Raw genomic sequence first — 26,988 nt, forward strand, 5'->3', positions numbered from 1 at the left:
TTATGGCAAGACCGACCGCTAAAGATACGCGACTTTCGCGATCAATCGATAGCATGGGCTTAGTGAATGGTAGAGTGGTTCAAGACTGATTACTCAAATTATCTAGAGCAAGATTCCTCATTATACAACTACCAAGTAAGAACGTCATCTTGAACGTGCTGTGCCCCAGAGCGCAATGCAGATCTGTACCGCAACGACGCATACCGCAGATATGTGCATATGTTGTGTGGTGTGGTGTGCAGGTGCAGTCATGCAAGCTTCGTTCCAGCTCACTCTCTCCCTTCGAATTATATGCAGCACAGATCTGATTACTTGTCAAAGATAAGCAAACATCACTTCGTTGAATGACCTCCTAATTCAGCGTGTCTCGGACGCGTTTTGCACGCGCCGTTGTCGCGTTTGCGGTTATGCGTATTTTTCCAGTACCCCGCCCCCCAACGAGTTCCCACGGCTGTATCGTTCTCTAGGACTCTTCAACCATCATACAGTATCCTCCATTGCGCTTCATTCTGGCCCCACGCAGACAGCTCCCCAGTCTTCTTCATACCCTCGTCCATCCCGTGACTGCTCAGTTACAGAGTTACAGCGCCTTGGATTCGCTGGAGCAGCATAATGGTGACGGGCTCACATCAGAGCCAATGCCGTATCGCCAATATCGGATCTCGTCAACGGTTATATCCTCTTGTTTGTGTACAGAGAAGCATTCTGACTTACCAGAACTCCACTCTGACCAAACGTTGTTAATACAGCTATCAGCAGTGCTTAAATACCAGTCGGAAATTGAAATCTATCTCTTCCTAAATGAGCGCACAAACCCGTTGTCATATCATACAAGCACGGCCAAGACACAGCCCATCGCTGCCTGTTGATGAGCAAGTCACAAGTAATAGTAAGTGCTGCTGTTCTGTGTCGGCTTTAAAATGCGCCGTTCATATGTCGAAAATCGTAGAAACGATCTATTTGCAGAAATCATGATACGTGGAAACGAGGAACTTGCTACCGAATATCAGCGCCGCCCAAGTTGTCAGTGTGTATGTCCTTGTTCAGCTAACCGTTTGCCTCCATCAGTAGGCAGAGTCATACAAGCGTAATACACGTACTTTGAGATTGTGCTGATTTGGAAGACTGGGTGGACAAAGGAGAGCACAATGGAGGAGGTGTCACCGCGTCAGTACAGCCAGATCGCCACTCTGCTGGCCATTTGGCAACTCAGTCGTATCACGTTCTTTATCGTATAACCGCCATGCTAAGTTATCAACAAAATTCAAATCTTCTTGCTCCAGTCTTTTGCCCCATGCGCTCACACAAATAACCACAAAAACAATCCTGTACAAATGCATCATCCGACCTTACTCTTATATACAACCTCTCCTCTCTGTCCATGTGGTAGCTAGCCACGCCCGGCACACACGCACGCTGCCGCGTGCCATGCCCTCCTATATAACATACCCACCACTTGGCCGCGGCTGAAACGACATAGCTGCGATATCCTGATTCGTGGGAAACACTTTGATCGGAATCCGACACTCAAACGTTTCACAGCTCAGCTCGTCAACGATCGCGTACATCGCGCCGCTGCGATCATCGGCGTGAACGAGACGCATAAGCGACAGCGGTACTTGCGGTGGCGCCGATCGTGATGACGAGAATGAAGAGCTGCTTTGCTGTCGTGCCGCGTTGGGTTTCGCAGAGTATCGGCGATCGAGCGTTGTTGGTGTTGTGGATAGTAACGACGTTCCGCTATCATTCAGACTGAATTGGCCAATTAGCGACGACTGTCGCCGTGGCAACAGCGGCGGCGCCGGTGGCAGTGAATGTTGCTGCTGCATTTGCGACGTTGCCGCCACATCAGGCGACGCAGTCGGCGTGCTCGATGCACTAAACGTCGGAGACATCAGGAAATTAGAGGGCGTCAGTGGCGACGACAGCGGTGACACGTCCAAGCCGGAAGGAACCTGTGGCATCGGAGTTCCATTATCATTTGCGCTCTCTTGGATTGCCGACGGTTGCTGCTGCCTCACGACGGGCACGGTCACAAACTCCAGACGAATCGACCAGCGTGAAGATATGTACGACGTGTCGAACTGCGGCGTCGATGTCGCAGGTATGCAAAACGAAAACGCGGCACGCTTCGACGCAAGTGTGGAGTACGCGCTCTGTACGTACACTTTGCGTGTCGCATGCTCATTGAATGCTGCCGACCGTTGGGCAATGAGCGGGTCAATTGTTTCTGTAGTCTCCAGACTCGCGGTTACGTGGTAGCATGGTAACACCGCATTGGTAAAATCCAGAGTCATGACAAGAACCTCCCCGAGCTTGAAGGCCGGCTTCGAGAGTGCTAGCGACGCTATCTTTTGCTTGTTTCGGGCAATGTCGAAAATGCTGTTTACTGCCACACCGTCGGCGGATATGCTGTTGCGTTGAATCGCTAGATCGACGGACTCTCTGCAAAGCGACCGGCGCGAACCAAAGACGCTCGAGGGGCGAGATGTTGCAAATTCTGGCGGCGATGGTGGTGAAGGTGGCGACGGCGGGGAAGAAAGTGCGACCGTTGAAGTGCTACGCATCGAGAGTAACGTATCAACGTACGCCAGAAAGTCATGCATTGCCGCAGTCGATTCTTCCGTCGATGCTGAATGTCTGTTGCTGCTACTTCGTTTCGGCGTCGAAACTTCTGGCGTCGCGATGCTACCATCATCAACAGCAGCAGTGACGGCTTCGTCATGTAGTACAACGATAGGCAAGTCGAGCGAGTGTATCAGCTGATTTCCACCAGCGTCGATATTCTGGAACACTCGAAACGGAAACTTTGTGACCTTGGTCTGCTGCGCACCTTTCCACACACGCTGCGTTCCAATCGTGAGGTGGTAGCTGATCTTGAGGGCTTTGCCACGGTACGACGGTGGCAAAGAGCGTGGTAAAGAGATACGGTAGCTGTATGATTTGGACTCGCCGGGGTAAAGACGCAGGTCGACGAAGAGTAATGACTGTGGGGTTGTGATTATAGATATGATGTTCGAGTCTGACAATCCTGGCGTTAGCACAAAGCAACGGGAATAAAAAATGCAGTACGTACCAGCAATGGATTTCATCTCCTTCATGGAGCTGACCTCGGACCCACCAAGCAGATTCGTCAACCCACCAATCCCAAGACCCATTCCTATGCTCCAAATACCACTGTCGTGCTTGGACGAAGACAACCCAACAACACCACCGCCCATGCTGCCGCCAACAATACCCTTCTTCTTCGCCTCATCAAAATGCCTCGTACGGACAAGCGAATCGTCAAGGGTGAACTGACCAACAAGCTGCGCATAGCCCATCATAAGTGTCTCGCCAGCAAGCGATGTGCGCGCCTTCTGCAAGCGCATTGATGAGCGACGTGATAGCACGGGTACCATTGGCGGCAAGGACAGTAGTGGTGCACCTGTAGATGCAGAGCCTGTCGCTCCAAGTCCTGAAGATGATAATGAGATCCCCGCAGCAGGTGGCGGAGGGGTAGTAGTGGATGAGATTGATGTCGAAGATGGAGTTCGCGAGAGTGACAACGACCCAGACCGCTCAGGCGTGAGCGAACCATCACGCAAAGATGCGTGTGAAGCTTTCCGCATCATACGTATCGAGTCTGAGGCTGTGCCAAGCGCATTGGAAATGGCTGCTTCCGCTGGCGCCGCTGGTGGTGGAGGTGGGGGTGGAGCGACGTTGCTGAACACGATGCGGCAGATGAGATCTTCGCCAGCAAAATACACCGGGTCCGAGAAGAGCACGTCCACTCGGAGCGCGGAGAGAGGCGCTGCGCCGGACATAGCGGATAGCGCAGGCACAGTGCGTCGAGGGGAGGAGAGCGAGCGGCAGCGCGACGCGAGGACGGGGAGGCGGGTCGAATGCCCAGAATGGCCGACGTTGGCGCTCGAAACAACGAATCTGGCGAAGCCCGCGACGATGCGCACCGCCACACTGCACCACGTGCACTGCGTGCCTCAGCAGGGCTAGGGCTCGTCTGCGCCGCGTGCGGCTGAGCGACTCACCCTTACAAAGCGAACGCCGCGCGAGATGCGGCGTAGTTGCTCCGCCACATCGGCATCGCGCCACACGCGCTCCATCGCGACAACACATCGCCGACTGCAGAAGACATGCTCCACCACAACGCTCTGCAGGCAGACCACCCTCGGGCGAAAACGGCGCAGTTGTTGCCTCTGATTCTCGGAAGTCGCAGAGAATCGCAATACGGCTTGTCCGCATTGCGCGCACTCCTCGGGCGGCACAACGCGCGGGAGTAGGTGCGTTGGCACGAGACGAAGCACTGATTGCGATCTGCCCTTTTCATCGTGGCTCTCAGCCGAAGCAATGTCCAGCTCAGATAGAGACACAGTCCGTAAAAGCATGCGCATTGCAAAATCCTTCAGTGTGTGTGGGCCGCCTAGCCATGCCACGCTCGGAGTCGCTGATCCACGCCTATCGGGCACATACACTGGCGCATTGAGTGCTCTGTGCACCCTCCAGTTGTTGCTACACCCACCACTGTCGCTCTCTGAGGAGCTTTCATTGCCGTCTTCGTTCTCCTCGTCGGCCTCATCGTCGTCATCGCAACGTGATTCTTCTCCTAGCAGCTCCTCCGCCGGACGATACACAAAGTCTGTGAGCATCAGCTCCGTCATGTCCGGCGATAGCACATTATCGACGAATAGTGTCTGTAGATTCAATTCCTGTATGCGGTATGGTAGTGCTAGTAAATTGTTCCTGCGCAAGTCTAGGTGTCGCAGGTGTCTAAAGTTCCCGACGTGTGAAGGCAGTCGCTCAAGGCCACAGGAGATGCGGAGTGTCGTGATGTTCGCGAAGAGCTCAAAGAATGCTCCGGGTAGCTGTTCAAGCACAACTTGGCCGACAGTATTCTCGGCGTGGGTCGACCCAATAGAAATGTTCGCTCTGTTCTGTCTTGCGACGAGCGCGCGCAGTGCCTCGCCGCGTCGTTGGGCGTTGCTGTCTCGCAGTATGGCCGTTTCTATCCGCAGCGCCGCCGGTGTCCGCTGTCCGCCACGCCTCGACGACAACGACGCGTGTTGGGATTCCCTTCGTCGACCTGATGGAGACGTCGCATCTCCGTCGCCTGCGTCGGGCATTGGAGTCACCGCTAAAATAATGGGGTGATATGTCGGCGTCGCGATCTGACAGCACCAAGTATAAGTTTCCTATATGAAATTCTCACGGTCTGCTCGAGCCGCCGTCGTCTCCGCGCCATCAACCGACCTCCCAAACCTCGCGACCTCACTGTGGCCACTGATCTACATTAGGCCCTCTCGGAAAAATAGGAGAGTATGATTTTGATCTGGCCTTGTTTGAATTTTTGCTCAGTCATAGTGGACATGGCCTGGCGTAATTTGCTCGCGGACCGTGACATGGACAAACTCCCGAGTTTAATTTACACATCACAGGTATGGCCATCATATCGTTATTCAAAGTTCATTCGCCGCTCCGGCGAATACTGACGCAAGTACTCCAACACCGCTAAGTTAACAGTGACGTTAGGTATGTTTTGCATTCAGCTATATTACTCAGTAATTATTCTCAGGAGTTCTTTCCCTTCTATATTACAATCTAACACACACGTTCAAGGCCGGAACGGCGCGACATTAGACGACTTGGCCATCTTCTTGAAGAGATATTCCTTAGTAGGTTCCCTGTCTAGCTTCTCAAACACATTCTCCGTCGCTGGCTTCTCTGTCTTCTCGAATCCTAGTACCGGCGTGTTTGTGTTCCTCGTCACAATCTCGTATTGTCCAGGGAGTTTCTGCGCGCATAGCCGCAGTGCTTCACGTGCGACCTGCTCGTGAATTTCGCCAGTCAACTCGAGCATTATCCGACCCGTCACGACGCGCACCGCCCAGTAATCGAACGGTCCTTTACCTTTGCCCATACGAGTCTACCCTTGTTAGACTCCTGCAAAATAGAACCAAAAATTGTGCAGCAGCTCACCTCGTTACCCTTCGTGCACACTGCAATGTTCGTCGTCAGCCGCGGAAAAATCGTGACCCCAGGCAGCGGACGCACAATGCGCATCATAACGTTCTCGCATTCCTTCAGCTGCTTCGCTGAAATACGCACACCGTGCGACACGAGACGGAGACCGTATGTGCCAAACTCGAGAGTAGTTCCCTTCAGGGAGCCGCCGGTCCGAACAGGGACTCTGCCCTTGTGTTGCTTCCGCACACGCACAATTTGTGGTTCTAGCCATCCGTGTTAAAATCATCTTCCAATAGAAGCAAAACATCCAGTACTTACCATATTGATGATGTCGCACTTGCGATACGAGACCGCGGAGTCTGGCTCCACCGAGAACTACACGAAAAGTTAGAACGCACCACGACAACACTCGCATGCAGCATCTAGAACTCACCAGACCGCCGACTAGCCGAGAACAGTGATTTCACAAAATCCATTCTTTCTGTTTCTTATGTGTGAACCGTTTACCGTGTTCTACCGAATGCGAACCAGGCAACCGCGTCGACGGCGAATTACAGTGTGAGTTTCTCCCGGCGCCGACGTCGACATTTGCGGAACATGTAAACTCTAAATTTCCGCGGCGCTATGATTGAGCCCCGCGACCTTGAACTACAGCTTGATTCTCGTTGATCCGACGAAGCCCATTGCTTGTTTCTGTGAGGCGAAAATGGCGGTAGGAGGATTGTACTGCTCTGCAGCACTTTTCAGATCAATTCTATGGCGGCATGTGTCTCGAAGTGCGTACTGCGCGCGTTGGTCAAGTACAAACTCGGCATCGTCCACGACCAATACCGGCAGTCACACGCTCTCTCTGTTTGGCAAGATATACACTGTCGATGAGCAGACGAATCTGACACCCTCAATTGCTTCACTCACGCAACGACAACTGCTACGAGAACCGGCAAGTCCACTTGCAATCATCAAGAAGCTCATCGAGTCAAACTTTCCCGCATCGGAATACACCGTGTACGACCCTCCGGAGCCGGCCGTGTCAGTGTACGAGAACTTCGACTCGTTGAATTTTCCGCTAGACCATCCGGGGCGAAGTAAATCCGACACGTACTACATCAACAAATCGACAGTTCTTCGCACACACACTTCAGCGCACCAGGGCCATTGCTTCAAGAACATACCCACCTCTGGATTTTTGATATCCGCTGATGTGTACCGACGGGATGAAATCGATCGAACACACTATCCCGTATTTCATCAGATGGAAGGTGGACGGACCTGGAAAGTAGATGACTTTGCCACCGAGGCTGAGTTGATTGCACAAATCAACAAAGACACCGCCAGCATCCCCGACCCTGGAGTCAAGATCGTCGACAGCACACTCCCTTTTCACGCTGAGAATCCGAAGCAACCAACTATGTCGCCTGAGCTTTGCATCGCTATTTCAAATCATTTGAAGCGCACCCTTGAAATGGTTGTTGGAGGCATTTTCACATCGATTGCGCAGCTCGAGGCCGCTGGCCGATCTAAGGGCGCTGTTACACCTACCCCGAGCGAGCCAGTCCAGATTCGGTGGATTGATGCGTACTTTCCATTCACAGCTCCTAGTTGGGAAATGGAAGTATTCTGGGACGGCGACTGGCTCGAACTTTTCGGTTCCGGAGTGACCGAGAAGCCCGTGTTCGACATGGCGGGAGTGCCTAATCATGTCGGCTGGGCTTTTGGCATTGGGCTCGAACGGATCGCTATGCTGCTGTTTGGAATTCCCGATATCCGTTTGTTCTGGTCTGAGGATGCTCGGTTCATAAAACAGTTCACTCCTGGAACTATCACTCGATTCCAGAAGTTCTCAAAGTATCCTAGCACACATCGTGATATTGCATTCTGGCTGCGCAATGGCTCAGCTCCTGAGGACTTCCACGATAACGATTTCATGGACATTGTGCGCGAGCAGGCCGGAAACCTCGTCGAGGATGTGAAACTGGTGCGCTGATATGTCATCTGTCCCGAACAGAGCTAACATTCCATTCAGATTGATAAGTTCACTCATCCGAAGAACGGCAAGCACAGCCTTTGCTACAGAGTCGTTTTTCAATCGATGGAGAGGTACGTTGACTTGGTCTCTCTAGTATAGGCCACGTACTAACTGGCGCATGATAGGACTCTCACGAGCGACGAAATCTCGGAAATCCAGAACAAAATCACAGATGTTGTACGAACGCAATACGGTGTCTCCCCGCGATAATCTACATCTTGACTGTATACACAACATCTACTATTTCCTACTGTACATAGATATGCTTCAATTTAAAATTTCAAAGTCCTCCGCGGCCCAAGAAGGCATTTTCGTTTCATACGTCCAGTTGTCTTCCGTGGACCAGTACTTCTGCGCGTGAAGCCATATCTCGAGGTCGCTCTGCCGGGGGTCGTAAAACAGCGGCGCGGTACAGATCTCACACAATTCGCCAGTGAGTTTCTCGCCTTTGGCTGCGTTGTGCTGTTCTTGTATCTCTTCGTATGCTGCGCTCCGAGCTTCCTCTTCGCGGCCCATGAGCGAGAGCTTTGCCACAACGTCGCTCTCGTCTTTCACGCCTCCCTTAGCCAAATCAATACCAAACACGCGGCGGTTGGCGTATATTGGATCATTCGCGATAGCGTGTCCGAGGTACTGCAGGTGAATGCGGATCTGGTGTGTGCGACCTGTTAGCGGTTTGCAGCGCACGACCGATGTTTTGCCGTTGTATGAGATCCGATTGAACACTGTTGTCGCGGGCTTGCCCTCGGCTTTCACCATGTTCAGACCAAGCCGTGGATCCACGGTGAGGACAGGCATGTCGCAGATAATTTCACCTTCGGGAAACTCGCCAAGAACACGGGCAACGTATTCCTTATATACTGTGCGATTGCGAAGACGACCTGAGAAGTCATTGGCCGCCTTGCCTGTGCGAGCAAAAATCATAATTCCGGATGTCAGTCTATCGAGCCGGTGCGCCGCTGCAGACACGTTAGACAAAGTACATAAGATCTAGAACTGCTTGCATATACATACGATGCACCTGCATGCCCATGTCGTACTTCATTATTTCCGTGATTGTGTTGTACCGATATCGTCCAGTCGGATGCACCGGAATGCCCGCCGGCTTGTCGATGACGATGATGTCGGCGTCTTGATGTACAATTTCGATAGGCTTGGCTGATACTGGCGGCTCATGCTTATGTGCTCGGTGAGTTATGAGATCTCCGTTTCGTACAACAGTGTCAATGCCCACACTTTTGCCGTTAATCGTCACCTCTCCCTTGTTGATCAAGTTTCTCTGCTGAATGTTAGTCTCTCCTGCGCTGGTTCACTCACACGCACGCAAAACTTACGTAGAACTCCTTCTCACGTTCGCGAAACTCGTTTGAAAATATATCAAAAATAGTTCTGTCGCGCCATCGTTGCTTGCAGTATGTCATGTATGTGAAGTAATACGGCGGCACTCGACGGAGTCCATCGCCTTGCAGAACATACTTGGCGCCCTGCGCGATGTCGTCTGAGATAGATATGACTTTGAATGACGGGTCCAGAAATGCTGTCGGGGTATCACCGAGCACGTCTGAGAGTCGTAACTGTTTGGAGTCTACTACCTGCTGCCGCAGCCGAAACCCGTTGCTGTCATATTTGCGCTGTGTTCTAGGACGGCTCCCGCCTTGCGGTCTGTTCGCCGCGTCTGCGATGGATACACCTGACGACGACTTGGTCGAGCTGTCCGTGTCTGAGTCTGACGACAACGATGCGCCTCCCGCTCCGCGCTTGTTGGGTCGCTGAGGTTTTCTTCGGAGCGACGGTGGGGACGTCGGCGGAAGCTCTGCTTCGGTCACATTTGCAGCTGCGGTAGGGCTTAGAGTGGTGCTGTTGGGGCTCTCCGTTCCGACTGCAGAAGAGGTTGGCATGGCAGGCAAATGCCGCAAAGTGCTGCCCGGCAGAAAGCAAGCGATACGACGAAACAATGTGTTGGAGGTATACCGGCCAGCGCTATATGTGCCGGCCCCCAGTTCTTGAAGTAAAGTACCGACTCGTTTCGAAGCCATCTTCGCTCAAATTATTTTAGAAGGTTGTGGGTATGGGCTCGCGATGTTCAAACCTTCCGTCGGGTACACTATTTTGGCTCGTCCTGGATCTCTCGCTGTCAAAGCAGTCTCGTACGTGATGATGCTCATGAAATCACTTATCGATTTGTTAATGCTACAGCTAACATCCCACAATAATCAATCTGAACTGAGTTCTGTTCTTTTACGCTTCTGAGCAGCTCTTGCGAACGATCTTCCTGCACCGACAATTATACCGCCAGCACATATCAAGACCCCACAGTAGATCTTCATCATAGCCCATTGTTCCCTTGTTTTGCCATCACCCAAAACGACACCACTGATGGGAACTCCGGCGAGCGCTGAAAAGCTGATTAGTCCAAACAAGAGACCAATACGCATGCTGACTTCGCTCTTCGAGATCTCCGCGCAGCACACAGGCACCATTGTCATTACGGCACCGGAAAGAAATCCATACAAGACCGTGAAGGCAATCATTTGGCCATGCGTGTGCGCTACTATCCATACGGCGAAGATCGAGGCCGCGGTAGACATTATCGCGACAAAATATATGGAGTGATGTCGCAGCTTATCACGGTCGTCTAGACGATCGCCGATGACAGCCGGAATAATACGACCGAGTACCCCGGATGCGCTAGACATCGAAACGAGATACTTTGCTTGGTCCTTGTCGAGCCCATTAAATATTGCGTCCTGGACAATATATATGGTCGGACAGTATATGCCGAAGTATGCAATGAAAGAGCCACAACCAAGGATCAGAAACTTATGATCCGTGAAAGGCTCACGAAACCGAGAAATATCCGGTCGCCGCCATCCGGTATGTGTTGCATTGGATCGGACAAGGACACTCGGGATTATCATAAACGCATAAACCAAGACGGCGCAGCTGATGATTACGATGTAGAGAGCTTGATCGGCAATGAGCTTTCTGAGGACAAAGGGGAACACGATACCGCCGATGTTTGTGCCACTCATTGTGATTCCAAGGGCTATCGCTAACTGACTGTTGTCGAACCATGTCGATACCGAGCAGAGACATGTGTGGAATACGCAGGCTGAGCCAATAGGCGCCAAGATTCCCTGACCTCTGCACAACTTGTTAGCGTATATGAGGCAGAACGCAAAGCTGATAATTTCGAATGACACACATGATTATTTGGGGGATATGAGTGCCCATCAGCGGCATGCTTAGCCCGAAGACTTGAAGAACGGTGCCAACATGCAGAAGACCTCGAGGACCATAGTAATCAAACAGAGGCCCGACAAACTATCGAGAAATTGTTAAAATGGGTGCATCTCATGGCTTCCTATGTCGCACATATCATACCACGCCTGATACTAGCACCAAAAATATTTGCATTGCTGTAATCCACATGATCTTCGTCTCCGATGTGGCTATCTGCTCGTCGTCCCTATAGCATTGTAAAAATATGCTCATCGAGTTGAGCCATCCAAACGACGCCATCAACGCAAAAAACCCGCCGATAACTGTTTTCCGCGCTGCCCATGTTTGCTTATTGGTCTGCTGTCCGTCTTGCTTCTGTGGGTGCCGCGCATTTGCGGATTCGAGATCGTCGCTGCTAGGCGAGTATGCGACGCAGCTCGCATACTGGGATAACTCATCAACGGAAAGTACATCATCCGTCAGCGGGCTGACTCTGGGGTCTGCAGACTCTCTGTCTGGCTCAGCACTCATTGCGGTGTGTGCACAGCGAGAGAAGTAAGGCAAGTTAGGAGAGTAGGTAGTTGGATTGTCATTATCATGGAAGAGGTTGCAGTATTACAATTCAGACAGCTGCAAACTAATTTTGTTGACATACTGCCCATTGATGGTAAACAGGTCTGCAGACCATGCAACTTCCTTCTTGTAAGCTCAGGCCGTTTGGCAGATGTCGCGTCAACAATGGGACGTCAATGTGATCGATGCTGTCACTTCGCGCGTACGGAGATCCGGTGGAATCGCCGAATTAACTGCATTTTGGCATCTCTCAAACCGCTAGTTAATCCGATCCCTGACCTACCGCACGGGTATGAAAGAAAAACTCGATAATATGCGCTGCACCCGCAGGCTCCAGCCCGGCCAGCAGCTCACAGCCCTTACCCGAAGCCATCTCGTCACACCGCTACAGCCTCGCACGGCTGAAGCAACAATGTACAGCGACTTTCACGCGCCGCAGAGCGCTCTGAACTGCCCATTACAATGGGTATCATGGCCGTCCAAAGCTGAAAACGACGCTAATTAGCGGCAAGATCTTTGCGACGAGCGCGACTCCAGGACAGCTTGTCGGCCGCCCACCCACACTAGGGTCTAGGGCTGTGGGCAGCAGCTAGCCGCACGAGCTGGATGGTCGGTGGCGCGCTACCGAACCCCTACCCGCAGATTTTGACACGTCATATTTCCCGCTCGCGAGTGATGATGTCATTCAAAGACACTGCGGAAATTTGGTTGTTGGCCTTTCGCCGTTGCATATATAACGGCCTTGCGAAACTTGATGAAACTATAGCAAGCAATCGGAGCAATCTAAGAATAGCCAGCAGTTCTCGCGCGGGACCTACGTTGTTGGCACGGCGTCGTAGAATCTGGGGTCGCCAACCGCGATCGTGCTTCCCCGCAAACTAGCTCCGTAAGAAGGCACGGAGGGGTCACCCCGCACTAGCGCCGTGCAATGGAAGGGCGTGGACTCGATCAGTTAGCTGCTTGACGCCGACTCACAAGTCTTTGTTGGGGCGTGCAACTGTTAAGATTTCCGGAGCATATTCCCGGCCGTCGTGTCGTCGTCGCGCGCGCACACGTTGCTCTCTTTGTTCTCCACACACACGAGACAGCGGGCACGTCTCAATGGCGATCTGCAGTCTTTGGCGCCGTACAACACAACACCACAGCAGATGCCGAAAAAAATCGTGGCCACAGGTGCCAGCTGTTCGGCGGCTTGCTCTGCCGGTAGTATATTGGCGTCTGGTAAGCAAGGAAGCAGCACAGTACAATGGCGTACCTGCGACAGTTCACTCTCATTCATCATGTGGCACATGTTTGAACAGCTGAGAGCATGTGCTAGAAGTGGTAGCTGCTAGTTCATGACATCATAAGGCACCCTGCGCTGCCCGCAGGGTAGGTGAAATCTGGGTCAGACAAACGTCTGCACCTCCAGCACCTTCATGACCTGCATACAACCATGAATACCAATACCAATATATATTCTTAAGATAGAAATATAAAGAGAGATAGCGGAGCCTGATATTCTATGTCCCACGACCAAATACTGTCTGAAGAGAACTACAAGAGACGACATGAAAGCGAATGCAATCGAGACACGACTTGTAAAGCAGAGATCAACAGAAAGCAGATAATTTTCACGGTGATCCCGTGGATAATGAATATATCATATTATACACTAACTTGTTTTCTTTCTCCGATAACCCATTCCTCTTTCACGCTCTCTTTACGCTCTTGTGGAGTAGTCTACTATGATACAAAAATTTGCAAACACAGGGAAGGCAATACAAACGAAAAATTGACACGCACAAGAACACAAACACCGCAAAAAACCACACGCTCATGCTGTCTTATCTCCTTCTCACCTCATGAGAATCGCAGCCCATTGTTCACTTTTCCCCACCAGGTGTCTCTCGTGTAAAAATATAAAACAAGTACCACCGAACAACGCGAAAATTTTGAGAACTCTAGTAAAGGAATAATTAAAAGAGTAGCAATTAGTCAGTACTCGAACACCCATAGACCGTAACTATCCCAAAGCGTTGGTAACGACGCAATTCAATCAAAACGAGCAATAAATCAAAAAAATCTGCGAGAGGTTGATCATCCACTTGACGGTCTGGTTCCAGCCACGACGCCATCGTCGTAGTTTCTCGCCCTTTGACTGCACAACTTTTGTTTTCCCTCTTTGTCTGTCCGTTGTCTGTCCGTCGTCTGTCATCTGTTGTCTGTCATCTGTTGTCTGCCATCTCCGTCTGTTGTCTTCCGCCCACGATTCATTGTCTGTATGGTATCTAGGCGGCCGCGACCGCGCACATCCAGATACGCGTCTTGTAGATGCGGAAGAGATCACGAACGAGGTCGCGGAAGTCGATACGGTGAGAGGCGGTGTAGAAAAACGTCAACTTCCGACGATCCCACTGGTACTCAGCATCACGGATACGCATGGCCATACCGCGTTCCTCGACCTTCTCGATACAAATCTTAAGTGCTTTCTCCTCATCCAGCTTCTTCACGAAGATCTGCTGAATCTCCATTGGCTGCGCAAATCGAATGATCTGCTTCGGCTGCAAGACCGCCGACGATGTGCTGAGTTCGGGACGCGGCTCATCACCAGACTGCTGCAGCGCCGCGAGCTGCTCGTTGTGCTGGCGTGTCTTCAGCTCACGGGCTGCCTCGAGAGACACATCATCATGAGTAACTTTGCCGAGATCCTTGCCGCGATCGGCGTCGACGATGACAAGATCGCCGACCTTGATACCGAGACCGGAACCCTCGGGCACGTAAAAAATGTCGAGCCGACCACCCTTAAACTGCACGCAGTACAGCTTCTGTGTCGCCGGGAATGCCAACGATGCAGGAATACTTTGTCCAGCATGTCCGCCAACGGCAGTGAATTCAGAGAGGAAAGCGTGTAGACTCGCGCGGTTCATGTTCATGGGCATGTCGTTGATGTGTTCGAAGTAAGGACTGACATCTGCAAGAAGCTGTTGGTAGGAGACGCTGTTGGACGAAGGGTTGTTCATGATGACAACGCCATTAGCGGTCGAGACTGAGTGCTGCGGTGGTGCGATGACGGGATCCGAAGCTGTGGAGTGCGACGCAAGCGAGTAGGTGGAGAACTCCGAGACGAGATCATCGATGATCAAGCGGTTGGAGTGTCCATAGCCGTTTGTCATTCCGCCAGAAAGACTACCGTTGCTCATGTGGCCATTGCCGTTCATGTGGCCATTCATGCTACCGTTCAAACCACCGTTCATGTGCCCGTTCATGCCGTTCATGCTGCCATTCACACCGCCGTTCAATGGCCCATTCAAATGGTTGCTGACAGGCGCAAAGGCTCGCGAGAAATTGGAAAAATCAGCCGGCGAGGCGACCGAGTATCGACGGTTGTTAGATGCGGTCTCCTGTGCGAGGTTGTTCCACGGAGATGCCGGCGAGACGGCAGAGATGCTGACACGCTTGTTTGCTCTGAAAAAGTTGCCAGTGTTATTGCCGTTGCCATTCTGGTGCATAGGTGGCGGGATGTCGAACTGGGCCGCAAAGCGAGCAGTGTCGTAGGTGTCACCGATCACGTCATCATCCTCAAACACAGGGCGATCTTCAGCGATCGTACGGAACTGCTGTGCCTGTGACTGCTGCTGCTGATTTTGTTGCTGTTGCAGGTGCTGTGGAAGCATCTGTGGCTGCTGGAAGTGTGTGCTGGAGGAGAGCAGATCAGACACAGCAGGGAAGTCCGTCTGCGGCGTGCTGAAGCTACGGTAGGATGCGCGCGGCGGTGGCATCGAGAAAGGTGCGCGCACGGGTGGCGACTGCGAGGATCTGCGACGGACGGTCAGATCGTCGCCCCAGATGTTGCGACCAAAGGTCACAGATCCTGGAGCGGCAGTGGCGGCAGAGGACACCATGGGAATGGACGCTGATCCGATTATGGATATGCCCTGGCTTGCGGCGGACAGGGAGCCGATGTTGGAGAGCCAGCGATCGGTGTCGATGGCAGGAGCGCCGTTAGGATGAGAGCCGGTGGCCGCTAGTGGGTTGTTGTCGGGCGCGAGGATGCGGGGTCTGGAAGCAAACTCTGCGGCGTATGAGGGGCGGCGAGAGGAGACTGCGGAGATGCCACCGCGCAGGGGAGACTCGAGCGAGAACGCGTAGTCGTCGTCGTTCTCGGAGGACGACGAGATGGAGAGATCAAGCGCAGCGGTTGTGGCGTTGGTGATGGCGGCGCTGGCGGCGAGAAGCTGGAGCGATGGCTGGAGCTGGGTGCCGTTGTACGCAGGAGGGGGAAGAGCAGTGGCAGGACCGAGCGAGCGGCGCGGCGGGGAGGACGGTGGCGGAGATGACGGCGGCACGAAGGGCGAGAGGGCCATGACAAGGCGCGCGCGGGTGGACTGGAGTGTCTGAGGCAAGGCGCGGGATGGATGGGAGACGGAGACGGAGGAAGAGGAGGACGGCGGGCAGCGGAGGCGCCGATGATATGATAATGCTACCACTGAGCGCAAGAAACTCGCTCTGCCTTGTCCCAGCGGCTCCGCGCAGATGACGTCTCGCCCCGGTCGTGTGACACTCTACGCATCCCCCGCGTCGCGTTGCGCTTATGCCCCATATACGCCCTCGCGCCGCATATCACGCCGCAACCACGCCGCTCCCCTGGCACTCTCCCCCGCACTTTCGCGCGTGCGGCGCCCCTCCGTGCGGCGCGTGAGTCGTGTGAGCTGTGACTTGCGCTGTCCCGGCGAGGGCCTCGTGGCGCACCCTGTCCGCCTTCGCTTACATGGCACTCTCCCCGCGACGACGCGTTTCTTCCCCGGCTCCAGCAATTCTTTCCGTCCTCACCGACTCCTGCCCTTCATTCACGCGCCAGCATTTTCCCCGCATTCGCGCACAATGGACGTCGCCTCCCCTCTGCCCTCCTTGCTCGCCGCGCCTGCGTCCACGATCGTTTCCCCGCACGAGCACCAGCACGCTGCCGCTGCTGCTGCCAGCTTGGGCGCGCCGTCGTCGCAAGGAGCAGCTTCGCCGCAGCTACAGCCGTCGTCGGCATCACTGCAATCGCTCCACACGCCGCTGAGGCTGCTCAGCGTGCCGCCGCAGATCGTGCTGCCGTTTCTCGACCGCCCTGCGGAACTTGCTGCGCTCATCGCGCATAATCGCCCGTTCTTCACGCTGCTCGAGCACTCCATTGGCGATGCGGTATTCACGATGCAGCTGATGCCGCTATTGTGCGAGCCGCGAGAAGAACTTGACGACATCGAGTTCATGCGCCGAGTGCGTAAGTTGCTCTGTGGAGCCAGCGACTCGTCGAGTCTGATGTGGGCTGAGTTCTGCAGGATCGTCGGCGCCGACTTCCTCATCGCGCTGCCGCCAGCATCATCGGTGCCACAGTCGCCGGCTACTACACAGGGACGGATCTCGCCCCGTGCTTGCGATACGATCATGGAGGAGGACTAGCATATGATCCACTATCCTCGCTCCCACATAACATCACGAAAGGGGTTTTGGTTTCATATTTTCCGGCTTTTGTTTGGATTTGGTCTTTCGGTATTTGTTTAGTTTTCACGGCTGGAATAATGGCGTGTTCTGGATCTGGTGTTTCTCTTGAAGGGCTGCGCGGTATATTGGCACATGATGGTATTGGATGGACGTGTTCACGGAACGGCCATTGCCGTAATCTACATATCCTCTCACTACCTTGATAATAATTTAATGAAAATACCAGTCCTTAATGCTATATTTGTCGACCCCCATGCATGATTTATGCGGATCAGATGCTGCACGTGGAAGAGTACAATCCCCCTCGTTTCCACCGCCTGTTCACTGAGTACAGCTAACCGCCAACGCCGCACGCGTTGTGATCAAGCTTCCAGGACGACCCACCGACCGCTACACACGCCAGATATAATGTCGACGCAATCAAAGAAGAGGGCGAATCTTGCCGTGCCGTACGTGTCGATGGCTGTGGTGGTGTTGTGGTATTCCGACTAATCTCGCTTTTCAGATACGTGCCACTGGTCATGCGACCGCGGGACGATATCACCGGCTTCGTCGCCACGGGCCTGCCTATGATTGCTATGTTTCTCAAGTATGTACGAGTGGTTATCTGTTTCATGTTATGAATTGTTCTAACCTGACAATAGAATCAAGTATGTCATGACCTGAACTCGCTGCGGTAGATACTTCATTCTGACAACATTCTCAGAATCGTCGGCTGGGCATCACTGCTCATTACTCTCCAGTCCTGGCTCAACGAAACCGCCGACAGCACCGGTGACGGCCAGCCTGCATGGTTCAAGGTTATGTACGATTTACCTTTCCTCTTTATTTCTTCGACTAGAAGTACCCTACTAACCTAATCTCAATCCAGCATGAGTCTTGCCGGCCTCTTCGTCTGCTACATGGACCTGCTATTCCCCGGCAAGTCCCTCGCGAGCATGATCACGTCCTCCGCAGCCCCCAGCGGCGCCGTCACGACCCGTCTCACGATGGCCCCGCGTGCTACCATAGCATAGACCGCATCTTCTAGTCATCAATGAATCGTGTTTGTGTTACTTTTTGTATAGAAGACGCCACCTCCTTTCCTACCCTCATTCCTCCTTTCCAAACCAGCAAATACCAACTCGCCCACCAGAACCGTGCGCTGTTGTTCCACTCCTCTTTCGTTTATACTGTCTCGTAACGTTCGCCATCCTGCGATACATCTGCCCAACACTCCCTCACGAACCGGCCCATTTCCACTCTTTTCCGCGTGACCTTGAGAATCCATGGATGCTTGAGCATCTGCCGCGGGCTCGCGCGCTTTTTGGGGTCTTTCTCGAGACAGCATGTAATGAAGTAATGGAACAGCTCAGACCACTGGATCCCGTTCAATGGTTCGTCCTGCAGGCGCGGAGGTTCCATGTCTACAATGTAGGACAGAATCTCGATCGGCATCAGTGGCGGCTCCCCTTCTGGTGGAAACGGGAACCGATGTTGCGCGACCTCGAGCAGCGTCAGCCCGAGCGACCACACGTCCGAGGTCACCGTGTACGGCTGACCCTGAATTCGCTCCGGCGCCATGTAGTACGAAGTTCCAGTGAATGTAGTGGCGAGTGAGTTCACAACTTCACCTGAGACGCCGAAATCACACAGCTTGACCTGTCCTTCCCAGTCCAGCAGAATGTTCTGTGGCTTGATGTCTCTGTGAATGATCTTTCGCTCATGCAGGTACGACAACCCGCTCAGCACTCCCTCGGCGATCTTGCCTAGGACCTTTTCTCCTATCCGCCCACCGCGCGCCTTTACGTGTTTATACACCGCGTCCAACGATCCGCCGGCGCAATACTCCATGGCGATCGATATGCTTGCGTTCTGCTCGTTCACGAAGCGACCGTAATACTTGACAATATGCGGCGAGTCACACTTCTGGTTGAACACAAGCTCGCGCAGGATCTGCTTCCGGATCTCCGAGTTGGGGTTCGCAGGTATGCTCTTGAGCGCAAAGACGGTGCCGTTTTTGCCGTGGCGCAATCGGCACTTGGTCACGCTGCCTGAGATACCTTCTCCCAGTCGTGCGATCTCGATAATTTCCCCAGGTGTGGTCGCGGCGTTGTCCCAGTCCTTCTCGTCGAGCTCGGCAACGTCCTTGTAGACGCCTGGCTCGAACGGCGACGAGTCCGCGGAGATATGGAGTGAGGACAGCGACAGCTCAAACTGGGGGGCTGCTTGCGGCTGTAGCTGCGGTGGCGCCGACGCAGCCCCGGCGTCGGGCGAGCTGGTGACAATGCTGACATAGATCGAGTCCGCGCTCTCTTTCCGCGGATGGCGCTGCCCGTCCGGCGCGTGCAGCAGCGGCAGCGAAAGCGACAGATTCGACGTCGACGAGGCTGATGCTGACGCGGACACCGACGCTGACGACGTGGAGGACGACGACGACGACGACGGCGGTTGCAACTGCTGCGACGTCGGCTGCGGTTCTGCATAGGATGCCTGGTACTCATCAATCGGTCCGTCGTACATGCCCCGCAACGAGCCTGCGGGGGAGGGTATCAGCACCGGTAGCGGTTGTAATCCAGCTGGGCTATCTGTGAACTTGCTTGTCGAGAGCTGTGGCAGCCTTGGTGATTTTTTTGGCGGCGGCAGCGACGGCACCGCCGCGCCGCCAGATGACGATCCATCGCTCAGCGCGCCGCCAGCGCGCCCGGTCGTCGACGTGGGTATAGCGAGGGAGAGCGTTTTCAGACGCGGCGAGGAGGATAGCCGGGTGCCTGGGTTGCTTAGCAGCGGTAGTGCAGACATGCTGCTCCTGCTCCGCTCTTCAAGCTGCGTCGTGGGAATAGTGGCGAGAGGTCTCGTCTGCGAAACGTTGCGAGGATAAGTAAGGAGTCGGTGGTGGTGGCTGTGGAATAATCAAGCGAGGCAAGAATGTGCGAGCCGCGAAGCTGTACCGCGTGTGGGCTATGACGACAGTGAGGTGGCTCCGGCTGAACAAACCCGCCCGATGTTTGATCTCGTAAACCTGGCACAAACACCGCGGCTACTCAGTGTCGGCGTATGTATATGCACAATGTGGTCAGCAGCAGACGCAGACACGGACTCAGAATCCGCGGAAGCGTGCGGGAGGAGTTCTGATATACGGCGGGCGTAACGAACCACGGTAGCTATCACTCTACGCGTTGCGTATATTTCCCGCAGAAACCCAATATTTGCCGGCGTGCCGCGTAAACACCCCCGTCAGTGCTCTACTTTTGTGCTCGCCTCTTTATCTATGTCGGCATTTGTCATGTCATTAGCCTCTACAGCGGAGCCACTTCGCGGCAGTGTTTTGGCGCCAAGAGCGCGACGTGCCGAGTCGGCGGACGCGATAGCGGACACTGGCTAGTTAGTGCCCCTTCTTCGCACTACTACAGACATCCTAGTCACCCCAACGCCCGCGTCGCTAGCCTCGATCGCGAGGGCCCGTGACGTTTCCGCGATCACTATGCATGCTGCTCTATTACCCTTACGCGTACGCGTGCGTACGTTTTGTTCGCCAGCGCACCCACTCGCCCCAAATTATACCGTCTCTACCACCAGTAATTACTAAACAAACACCCTGGTACCCCCCTGCCCAACCGGCGTCTTACATGCAAACTCACATATCATACCTGTCCCGAATGCAAAAACACAGAGCCAAACACAAATTAAGCAAGATTCGCTTAGTACTCGTTAGCGCAAGCCGAACCCCTTGCTTTCCATTATCGCAAAAATCAACTTCGCCTCCAGCTTCGCCTTGGACGAGTACCGGTATAAGCACAACTGATTGAAACAGGTATGCGAGATCGGGAACCGGTCCGAGTCCTCTCCAACCTTCGAGATCTTGAAAATCAAGTTCGCGACGCCTGTCGCCGGAATTCGGTCAGATCCAGTCACGAATGTCAGCAGTCGTCGCTGGTCGACAACCTCCATGTCGCCGAATATCTCCCAGAACCAGTTGATCACCGGTTCGGACTCCTCGATCTCGTTGATTGTCATCTTCGTACTCGACCCCGCGGGGCCCCATCCGTCGTATATCGCAACCGCACGCAGCGCGTCGATGTCCAAGCCATCATCAGAACCGCGTACCAGAAGCTCGATCTCCTCCGGCCTGAACAGAGTCAACGCGTTGCCGCCAATAACGTGGTAAAATCCGCGCTTGAACGGCTGGAATTGGCGGTCGACAGAAATGTCGAAAATGAAGTTCACGTATCGGTTGACAAACTCCTGACGATTTGAGTTGGTCACCGCCTTGTGCTCGCCGCCAGGAACCAGCGGCACCTGGACGATTGATCCGTAGTTATCATGTTCGGCCACAAAGTCCCGGCAGTACGCCTCTTCTACGTTTCCTTCAAAGTCGAGCAGCTGCTTCAATCCCTTGGCTAGAGATGGCCTCAAGATCTTCAAATCGTCCAGCGTGCACTGACAACCCAACAGCTTCTTGAACAGCGCAGGAGGAAACTGTATATCCAAAATCGTCGAGTTGTAAATCGCAAGCCCGAGAACTACTCCGCTCAGATAGTACTGGTCTGCCGTCTCAAATGTCGAGCAATTGAACCAACAATAGTTCGAGTCTTCGTCGTATATGAACATGCCATTCAGCGGATCAAACATTTCTCGAGCCAGAAGTAAAAACCACTCCTTCCTCAAACCGCCAGCATCGACGCCGTCTTCGCCCACAAACTCAATTTTCAATCCCTTCTTGATATCGGTTTCGTAGCTAGAAATTTGCTGCAGCGAATCCTCGATAAGGCAGTTCCGACGCACTTTCAGAATCAAATGCGGCTGCACAACACGCTTGTAGTTCAGCGTCGAGAAAAATGCCTCGCGAGCCTTAATTTCCATCTGTCTTCGGGCATCGTATTCCAAGATTGTGATCTTCGAACCCATCGATAAGAAGAAAGGATACTGGCAAAACGTGAATGGCGTCAGCGCGCCGGACGACATCGCTGACGAATGGTCATACATGAACTGTGAACCCGACGACACCTTCACAGGACTTTGACCCATGTTGACAATAGATTGTCCCAACGAAGACGTACTCGGGCTCATAGACATCGAGGAACTGTGTCCCCAACCCGGCGAGCGTGGTGTTGGTGATATGATTGTAGGAATACCTTGCTTCTCCCAACGATCGAAATCATGTGTGATATCAATGTAGTCCACCATGGTATTGTAAAAATTCGAGGTCGGCACCTTGGAAACCCGAATATTTGCTGCGAAGAACAACGACAGCGTTCGCGCGGCAGCGCGAATGCGCCAATCCGAACCGTATTGGTCTATATCGGCGCCGCCGTTGCCAACAGCGCAATACTTGGACAGCCGATGTGACGTGAACGAGTTGATCATCTCCACCTTCATCTTGAAACTCTGAGTCTGCAATCGAGCAAACCAGTTCACAAGGTACAAGTGACATGTCGAATTCAGACTGCTGATGAGGCCAAATAACCGCTTAAGAATTGGCGAGTGGCGACCAGCTGACCGCCGTGCGTATAGCACCGGATTTTCAAAAATGATGAGCAAAAATTTCAAGTCACCAGCCGATGACAACACTTTACCAGGCCGCTTGAGCAATGTCTCACTAGATTTAAGCAGCCCATTCATAAGATTTTGGCAACCCGGAGTCATGAGAATATGGTAGAAGGTTGAAATATCCGAGTAACTCAACCCTGTTTCCGAAAAGGTGAAATTCTTTCCGTTAGCGAACGACTGATTCAGCGCGTCGGACGACTGAAAAACAGCAATCAAGTGGGCCTCAAGTGTTTGTCGATCTTCAGGCGCCAAAGAATCGATCTTACACAGCATCGACAGAGTGTCGGAATTAATTGGTTGTACGGATTTGAATGACACAGGTGTGACATCAGTCGTTGTCTGGCAGACCGTGCATCGAAAACATGGCACTGTTTCCGGAAAGCGCAGTGAGGACAAACAGCACATGCACAGACCGGTCGTCTTGACTTTGTCAGTAGGTTCAACAGTAAAACGCAAGTAGATGCACTCATACCAGAGTTGGCCCACTTTCTTTGCTGGTACTATATGATGGTCGTCGGTCAAGCGGCTTGCGAGAGACCGATGATTCTCGGCTGTCGCTGGCGGGACTAGAATGACTGCTCGAACTGGCAGAGTCCACGCCGAGACTTGAACGACTGTTTGAACTGGTCGTAGAGGTCCTACCTCGGGCGCTCATCTTAGACAGCAATTGCCGCGAGAGGACGTGAGAAATCGAACCCGGAATCGAGTGCACGCGCGAGCCCGATGAGGATGCCGACGAGGACGATGCCGACGATTGCAGCAGTGACGGACCCAGTTGTTGCCGTGACGACCCGTGAGACGACACTGCGCCACTGGGTGCCTCCATGATGTTCTATATTTGCTGAGAGACTATGCTTCGAAGTAGCAGAAACCGCAAGATGTAATTGCCCCAAGCTGAGGCAGCCTCTCGTCGCTGGTTGTTTGCGGGTATGCCGCGCGGCGGGAGCGGCGAAAGTGCCAACAGATCACGCAAGCTGAGATAAGCGCGCGGAGGATTCGATTCGCAGAGACGGATCCACCGTGAGCAGCACGGTCACGAAACTGGCGTCCTCGGAATGGCCGGACTGAGCAGGTCGCGCGCGTGTGTGTATCGGTGCGTGCACTCTCCCCACAGAGTCGTGGTGCTTATTGCGCGGAGACGTCTAGACTACGTCTGCTTCAGGCCGCAGGGACTACACCAGACCCGCACTTGGCCACGCGGCTGGCTCCACCTCCGGCAGCATCCGTAGCCATCGCCAAAACGTTCTCGGCGTGACCTCCGGAGCGTGTTGTCTCCAGCGCGCGTCCGCCGTGATTTTCTCGACAGATGCTTCCACGTGCGCGACGTAGAGCTAGGAGCTTCTGGGGCCGGTCCCGTTTGCCTTAAACTTCTTGATCTCGCACACCGTACTCGTCCTCCGCACGCGTACTCCGCCATGGATCCCCCATTACTACCCCACAGAGGCACAGTCCTGATCATACCCGCCGTGTCCTCGGCAAACGTTCCGCAGCTGGCCGCAGATCTGCTCGTGCACACGCTCAAGATTCCTTTTTACTCTGTCCTCGACCACAAAGGCCTGCTCTATCCATTTGCCGGCCCCGCAGAACTAGACCGGGACCCCTCGTCGCCTGCTACCAAGCTGAACGGTATCTCCTCATCGCTGGAAGTCTATCACAACGCACAATTCACAGTCTTAATCTTGAGATCACCGACACTTCCTTCTTCGCGCGGCCTCTTCGTGTCAGAGGTGTTGATGCCACTCATACACGCCAACGACTTCTCAAAGATTCTCCTCCTGTCCTCCGCCGACGCCACTCGAAAACAAGACCCGATGTCCCCCCGTGTTCTTACACTTTCAGTATCGAACCAGTCACTGCAAGGCGGGCCAACAACGATTCTAGATCTCTCTCGAAGGATCGAGAGGTTCTCGGTCACCGATCAGCCGTCCACCCCTGACTACGAAGAGTACCCCTTACCCCGCCGTATTCCTGGCTCGGGTATCTCAGTAACAGTTCTCAGAGAGGCTTTGAAATCAAACCTTCCTCTTTCGGCAATTGTTCTCTTTGCATTCGACGGCGACAATATTCCTGATGCGACTGAGATGGCCACGATGACTCTGGATATTCTCGATGTCGCACCGCACCCAGAATGGCAGTATCCTTTGTCTTGGGCCGGTATATATGGCAAGGAGCAGCCAATAGGGATGGAATTGGGACTCTATGGTTAATTACTCAACTTACCTGTATAATACAATGACATTGGCTGGTTATGTACAGAGAGATATGTCGCGCAGCCTATATCTTGATCTTCCGTCTTTTTTTCATTCTATCCTTGATACCTTCAATGATTGGTCGACGGATTGCGGCATTCAGCCCATCAGGAACTCGTACGACAATTCTTGCACCCTCAGAAGGAACTTTGCCCGTAACCCGAAGCTCGACGTAGCCCAGTCCGCGGATCAAAATATCGGCTCCACCGCCATCCATCTGGAAATCAGCAGCTACCTGAAACGTTTCTTCGACTGGCATGTCTTTCTTCATGACAATTCCTCTTGGGCCGAGTTGCGTCTTGATGGTACGCATTGCCTCCAGCAAACTCTTCTCAACGTGCGTCTTCGAATACGTCCGGTCTCCGATCATACTCCAGCAAATAACATCAACATCTGGCGTCTCGATCACGACAACTCCGGCTATGTCGACAACCTTGCCTTTCTTAACCGTTGCATGATCGCGTTTCATCCTGCTAAGAAACCGCCCTTTCGCCATATGGCGGATCATATCTGGTTTCATCTGCCGCCAGATGTTACTCGAGCTGTCTTCCAGACCGGGAAGATCAGTAATCACCAAACGGCGGTTGTTGATTGTAACGCTATATCGCATCTTGTCCCGAGTCATTCCCGGAATCAGACTATCTCCAGGAACCGTGTAGTATTCTGACGTCCTTTTGTGGTTATGAGGATTTCCGTGCCGCAGTATTGACGTGACCAGTTTACTCTTTCCAGTATTCGTGAACCCAAGAAAGTAAGTATCGCCGTCCAATGCGTCAATCAGCTTTCCGATATTCCAATCAAGGCGCCCAGAGACAAAAAACACGTCGCCCTCGTAAACAACATCGCCACTTTCCTTCTCTTCTTCCGATAACATATTATCCAGATAAGTGACTGATGCAGCTGTCATTGGCTCGTCCAAGCCAAGACTATAGTTCCATAGCGACGCCATATTACCTGGAGCTTTAATTGGCGTGTTCTTTTCCTGGATCTTGACAGCCAGGTTCAGCAAACGAAGCATATATGGCTCTACTCTTTCATGTACTTCGCGATAGGTATGAACAAGTAAATCCACGCGATTGATAACATAAATTATTCGCATCGCTTGCTTTCCGTAAAGACTCATCAACTGGCGCAATGGAATCAGCGACATAGGAAAATCAAAAGCGTCAATCACCAGCGCGACGGTGTACTGTCCGCCGTTGGGTAGGCTTTTAAAAATCGTGTCAACCTCCAGTGGTGGCAGTAGAATAGGATGGTTTTGATAGAGTCGCTCGTGACATGTCTCGCATACCTTCTCCTTCGGCTGTTCTTCCTCAATAAACTCCGTGAATTCAGTCCCTGTTTGTCCATTCCCTTCAAGTAGGAGTTTTGCATCTTCTTTTTTCAAAGATGCAAAGAAGCGATCAAACACCAATGACTCCGGCTTGATCCTGGCATATGCTAGCTTCTCAGGGATATTTTTGCTAGATGCCGTTGCTCGTTTTGATCTGGGAGAAAGTTTTGTGAGTGAGGTAAGCTCGGTTCGTGTATGACTGTGCCCAATAGTGAGCGGGCCACCACACGAGGGACATTTGCCGGGAGCGGATTCCGGCACTGGGGTACTGTAATGGCGAAGCACCGTTCCCAATGTACGAGTGCTTGTTGGAAATGCGCCGAGTTGTCGGATATTGCGCAATAGCCGAGTAGACACGTAGCAGTTTTGCATCGATGTTTTGACGGCATTGTGAACGAGCTCCATTTTGAAGGAAATCTCTTGCCAAGGGAGACCATATGCTCCGCCTGCACTCTTGATCTGAGCTGTGATGCCAGAAAAAAAATAGCACGTTCGCTTATCCCAACTTCAAGTCCCAACACCAGATCCAAGGTCCCCTCTCTTACAAGTCAGTACTCCGGAGGACAGACACAGGCAACACAAAACCTACTCAATAAGGCTCTTCTTCAGAGATTCATTTACTGCTA

At 53.1% G+C, this 26,988-nt stretch overlaps 13 protein-coding genes across 13 annotated transcripts; 4 read left to right on the top strand and 9 right to left on the bottom strand.

Moving 5' to 3' along the window:
- Positions 1 to 1,436: 1,436 nt before the first annotated feature.
- Positions 1,437 to 3,898, bottom strand: V1518DRAFT_452744 (Rgp1-domain-containing protein; the record flags this gene model as incomplete). Its single annotated transcript, XM_066906524.1, has 3 exons — positions 3,077 to 3,898; positions 1,885 to 3,022; positions 1,437 to 1,740 (listed from the first exon to the last, which is right to left on the bottom strand). The coding sequence occupies exons 1-3, from the start codon at positions 3,804 to 3,806 to the stop codon at positions 1,437 to 1,439; spliced, it is 2,172 nt and encodes a 723-aa protein (XP_066758480.1). The 5' UTR covers positions 3,807 to 3,898.
- Positions 3,899 to 3,989: 91 nt separating this feature from the next.
- Positions 3,990 to 5,120, bottom strand: V1518DRAFT_375415 (uncharacterized protein; the record flags this gene model as incomplete). The annotated part of the gene is made up of 2 exons (XM_066901500.1): positions 3,990 to 4,471; positions 4,592 to 5,120. The coding sequence occupies 2 exons, from the start codon at positions 5,118 to 5,120 to the stop codon at positions 3,990 to 3,992; spliced, it is 1,011 nt and encodes a 336-aa protein (XP_066758481.1).
- Positions 5,121 to 5,493: 373 nt separating this feature from the next.
- Positions 5,494 to 6,508, bottom strand: V1518DRAFT_419625 (mitochondrial 54S ribosomal protein uL16m). Its single transcript, XM_066904813.1, has 3 exons — positions 6,280 to 6,508; positions 5,974 to 6,224; positions 5,494 to 5,920 (listed from the first exon to the last, which is right to left on the bottom strand). The coding sequence occupies exons 1-3, from the start codon at positions 6,374 to 6,376 to the stop codon at positions 5,609 to 5,611; spliced, it is 660 nt and encodes a 219-aa protein (XP_066758482.1). The 5' UTR covers positions 6,377 to 6,508; the 3' UTR covers positions 5,494 to 5,608.
- Positions 6,509 to 6,587: 79 nt separating this feature from the next.
- On the top strand, positions 6,588 to 8,308 carry V1518DRAFT_419630 (phenylalanine--tRNA ligase). The gene is made up of 3 exons (XM_066904814.1): positions 6,588 to 7,936; positions 7,985 to 8,058; positions 8,113 to 8,308. The coding sequence occupies exons 1-3, from the start codon at positions 6,668 to 6,670 to the stop codon at positions 8,195 to 8,197; spliced, it is 1,428 nt and encodes a 475-aa protein (XP_066758483.1). The 5' UTR covers positions 6,588 to 6,667; the 3' UTR covers positions 8,198 to 8,308.
- On the bottom strand, positions 8,026 to 9,885 carry V1518DRAFT_452750 (pseudouridine synthase; the record flags this gene model as incomplete). Its single annotated transcript, XM_066906525.1, has 3 exons — positions 8,026 to 8,946; positions 9,002 to 9,266; positions 9,322 to 9,885. 3 exons carry the CDS (start codon positions 9,883 to 9,885, stop codon positions 8,255 to 8,257), a joined length of 1,521 nt encoding a protein of 506 aa, XP_066758484.1. The 3' UTR covers positions 8,026 to 8,254.
- Positions 9,886 to 10,200: 315 nt separating this feature from the next.
- Positions 10,201 to 11,740, bottom strand: V1518DRAFT_375555 (major facilitator superfamily domain-containing protein; the record flags this gene model as incomplete). Its single annotated transcript, XM_066901509.1, has 3 exons — positions 10,201 to 11,129; positions 11,191 to 11,311; positions 11,372 to 11,740. 3 exons carry the CDS (start codon positions 11,738 to 11,740, stop codon positions 10,201 to 10,203), a joined length of 1,419 nt encoding a protein of 472 aa, XP_066758485.1.
- Positions 11,741 to 14,052: 2,312 nt separating this feature from the next.
- On the bottom strand, positions 14,053 to 14,691 carry V1518DRAFT_375374 (PSP1-domain-containing protein; the record flags this gene model as incomplete). The annotated part of the gene is made up of 1 exon (XM_066901499.1): positions 14,053 to 14,691. The coding sequence occupies one exon, from the start codon at positions 14,689 to 14,691 to the stop codon at positions 14,053 to 14,055; it is 639 nt and encodes a 212-aa protein (XP_066758486.1).
- Positions 14,692 to 16,645: 1,954 nt separating this feature from the next.
- V1518DRAFT_428476 (uncharacterized protein) lies at positions 16,646 to 17,209 on the top strand (the record flags this gene model as incomplete). Its single annotated transcript, XM_066906092.1, has 1 exon — positions 16,646 to 17,209. The coding sequence occupies one exon, from the start codon at positions 16,646 to 16,648 to the stop codon at positions 17,207 to 17,209; it is 564 nt and encodes a 187-aa protein (XP_066758487.1).
- Positions 17,210 to 17,356: 147 nt separating this feature from the next.
- V1518DRAFT_334347 (uncharacterized protein) lies at positions 17,357 to 18,343 on the top strand. Its single transcript, XM_066901178.1, has 6 exons — positions 17,357 to 17,543; positions 17,619 to 17,700; positions 17,757 to 17,840; positions 17,896 to 17,901; positions 17,958 to 18,056; positions 18,123 to 18,343. The coding sequence occupies exons 1-6, from the start codon at positions 17,516 to 17,518 to the stop codon at positions 18,265 to 18,267; spliced, it is 444 nt and encodes a 147-aa protein (XP_066758488.1). The 5' UTR covers positions 17,357 to 17,515; the 3' UTR covers positions 18,268 to 18,343.
- Positions 18,275 to 20,500, bottom strand: V1518DRAFT_419643 (MAP kinase). The gene is made up of 2 exons (XM_066904815.1): positions 19,831 to 20,500; positions 18,275 to 19,767 (listed from the first exon to the last, which is right to left on the bottom strand). The coding sequence occupies exons 1-2, from the start codon at positions 20,030 to 20,032 to the stop codon at positions 18,419 to 18,421; spliced, it is 1,551 nt and encodes a 516-aa protein (XP_066758489.1). The 5' UTR covers positions 20,033 to 20,500; the 3' UTR covers positions 18,275 to 18,418.
- A 2-nt stretch (positions 20,501 to 20,502) lies between these two features.
- On the bottom strand, positions 20,503 to 23,993 carry V1518DRAFT_434351 (uncharacterized protein). The gene is made up of 2 exons (XM_066906244.1): positions 23,253 to 23,993; positions 20,503 to 23,200 (listed from the first exon to the last, which is right to left on the bottom strand). Exons 1-2 carry the CDS (start codon positions 23,604 to 23,606, stop codon positions 20,942 to 20,944), a joined length of 2,613 nt encoding a protein of 870 aa, XP_066758490.1. The 5' UTR covers positions 23,607 to 23,993; the 3' UTR covers positions 20,503 to 20,941.
- V1518DRAFT_334547 (proteasome assembly chaperone 2) lies at positions 23,951 to 25,020 on the top strand. The gene has a single exon (XM_066901179.1). It carries the CDS (start codon positions 24,196 to 24,198, stop codon positions 24,985 to 24,987), a length of 792 nt encoding a protein of 263 aa, XP_066758491.1. The 5' UTR covers positions 23,951 to 24,195; the 3' UTR covers positions 24,988 to 25,020.
- Positions 24,894 to 26,846, bottom strand: V1518DRAFT_419646 (uncharacterized protein). Its single transcript, XM_066904816.1, has one exon. It carries the CDS (start codon positions 26,765 to 26,767, stop codon positions 25,055 to 25,057), a length of 1,713 nt encoding a protein of 570 aa, XP_066758492.1. The 5' UTR covers positions 26,768 to 26,846; the 3' UTR covers positions 24,894 to 25,054.
- Between the last annotated feature and the right edge of the window lie 142 nt (positions 26,847 to 26,988).

This window comes from Limtongia smithiae, assembly GCF_038497785.1.
Source record: "Limtongia smithiae strain NRRL Y-17922 unplaced genomic scaffold V1518scaffold_9, whole genome shotgun sequence".
Taxonomy (NCBI): Eukaryota; Fungi; Ascomycota; class Lipomycetes; order Lipomycetales; family Lipomycetaceae; genus Limtongia; species Limtongia smithiae.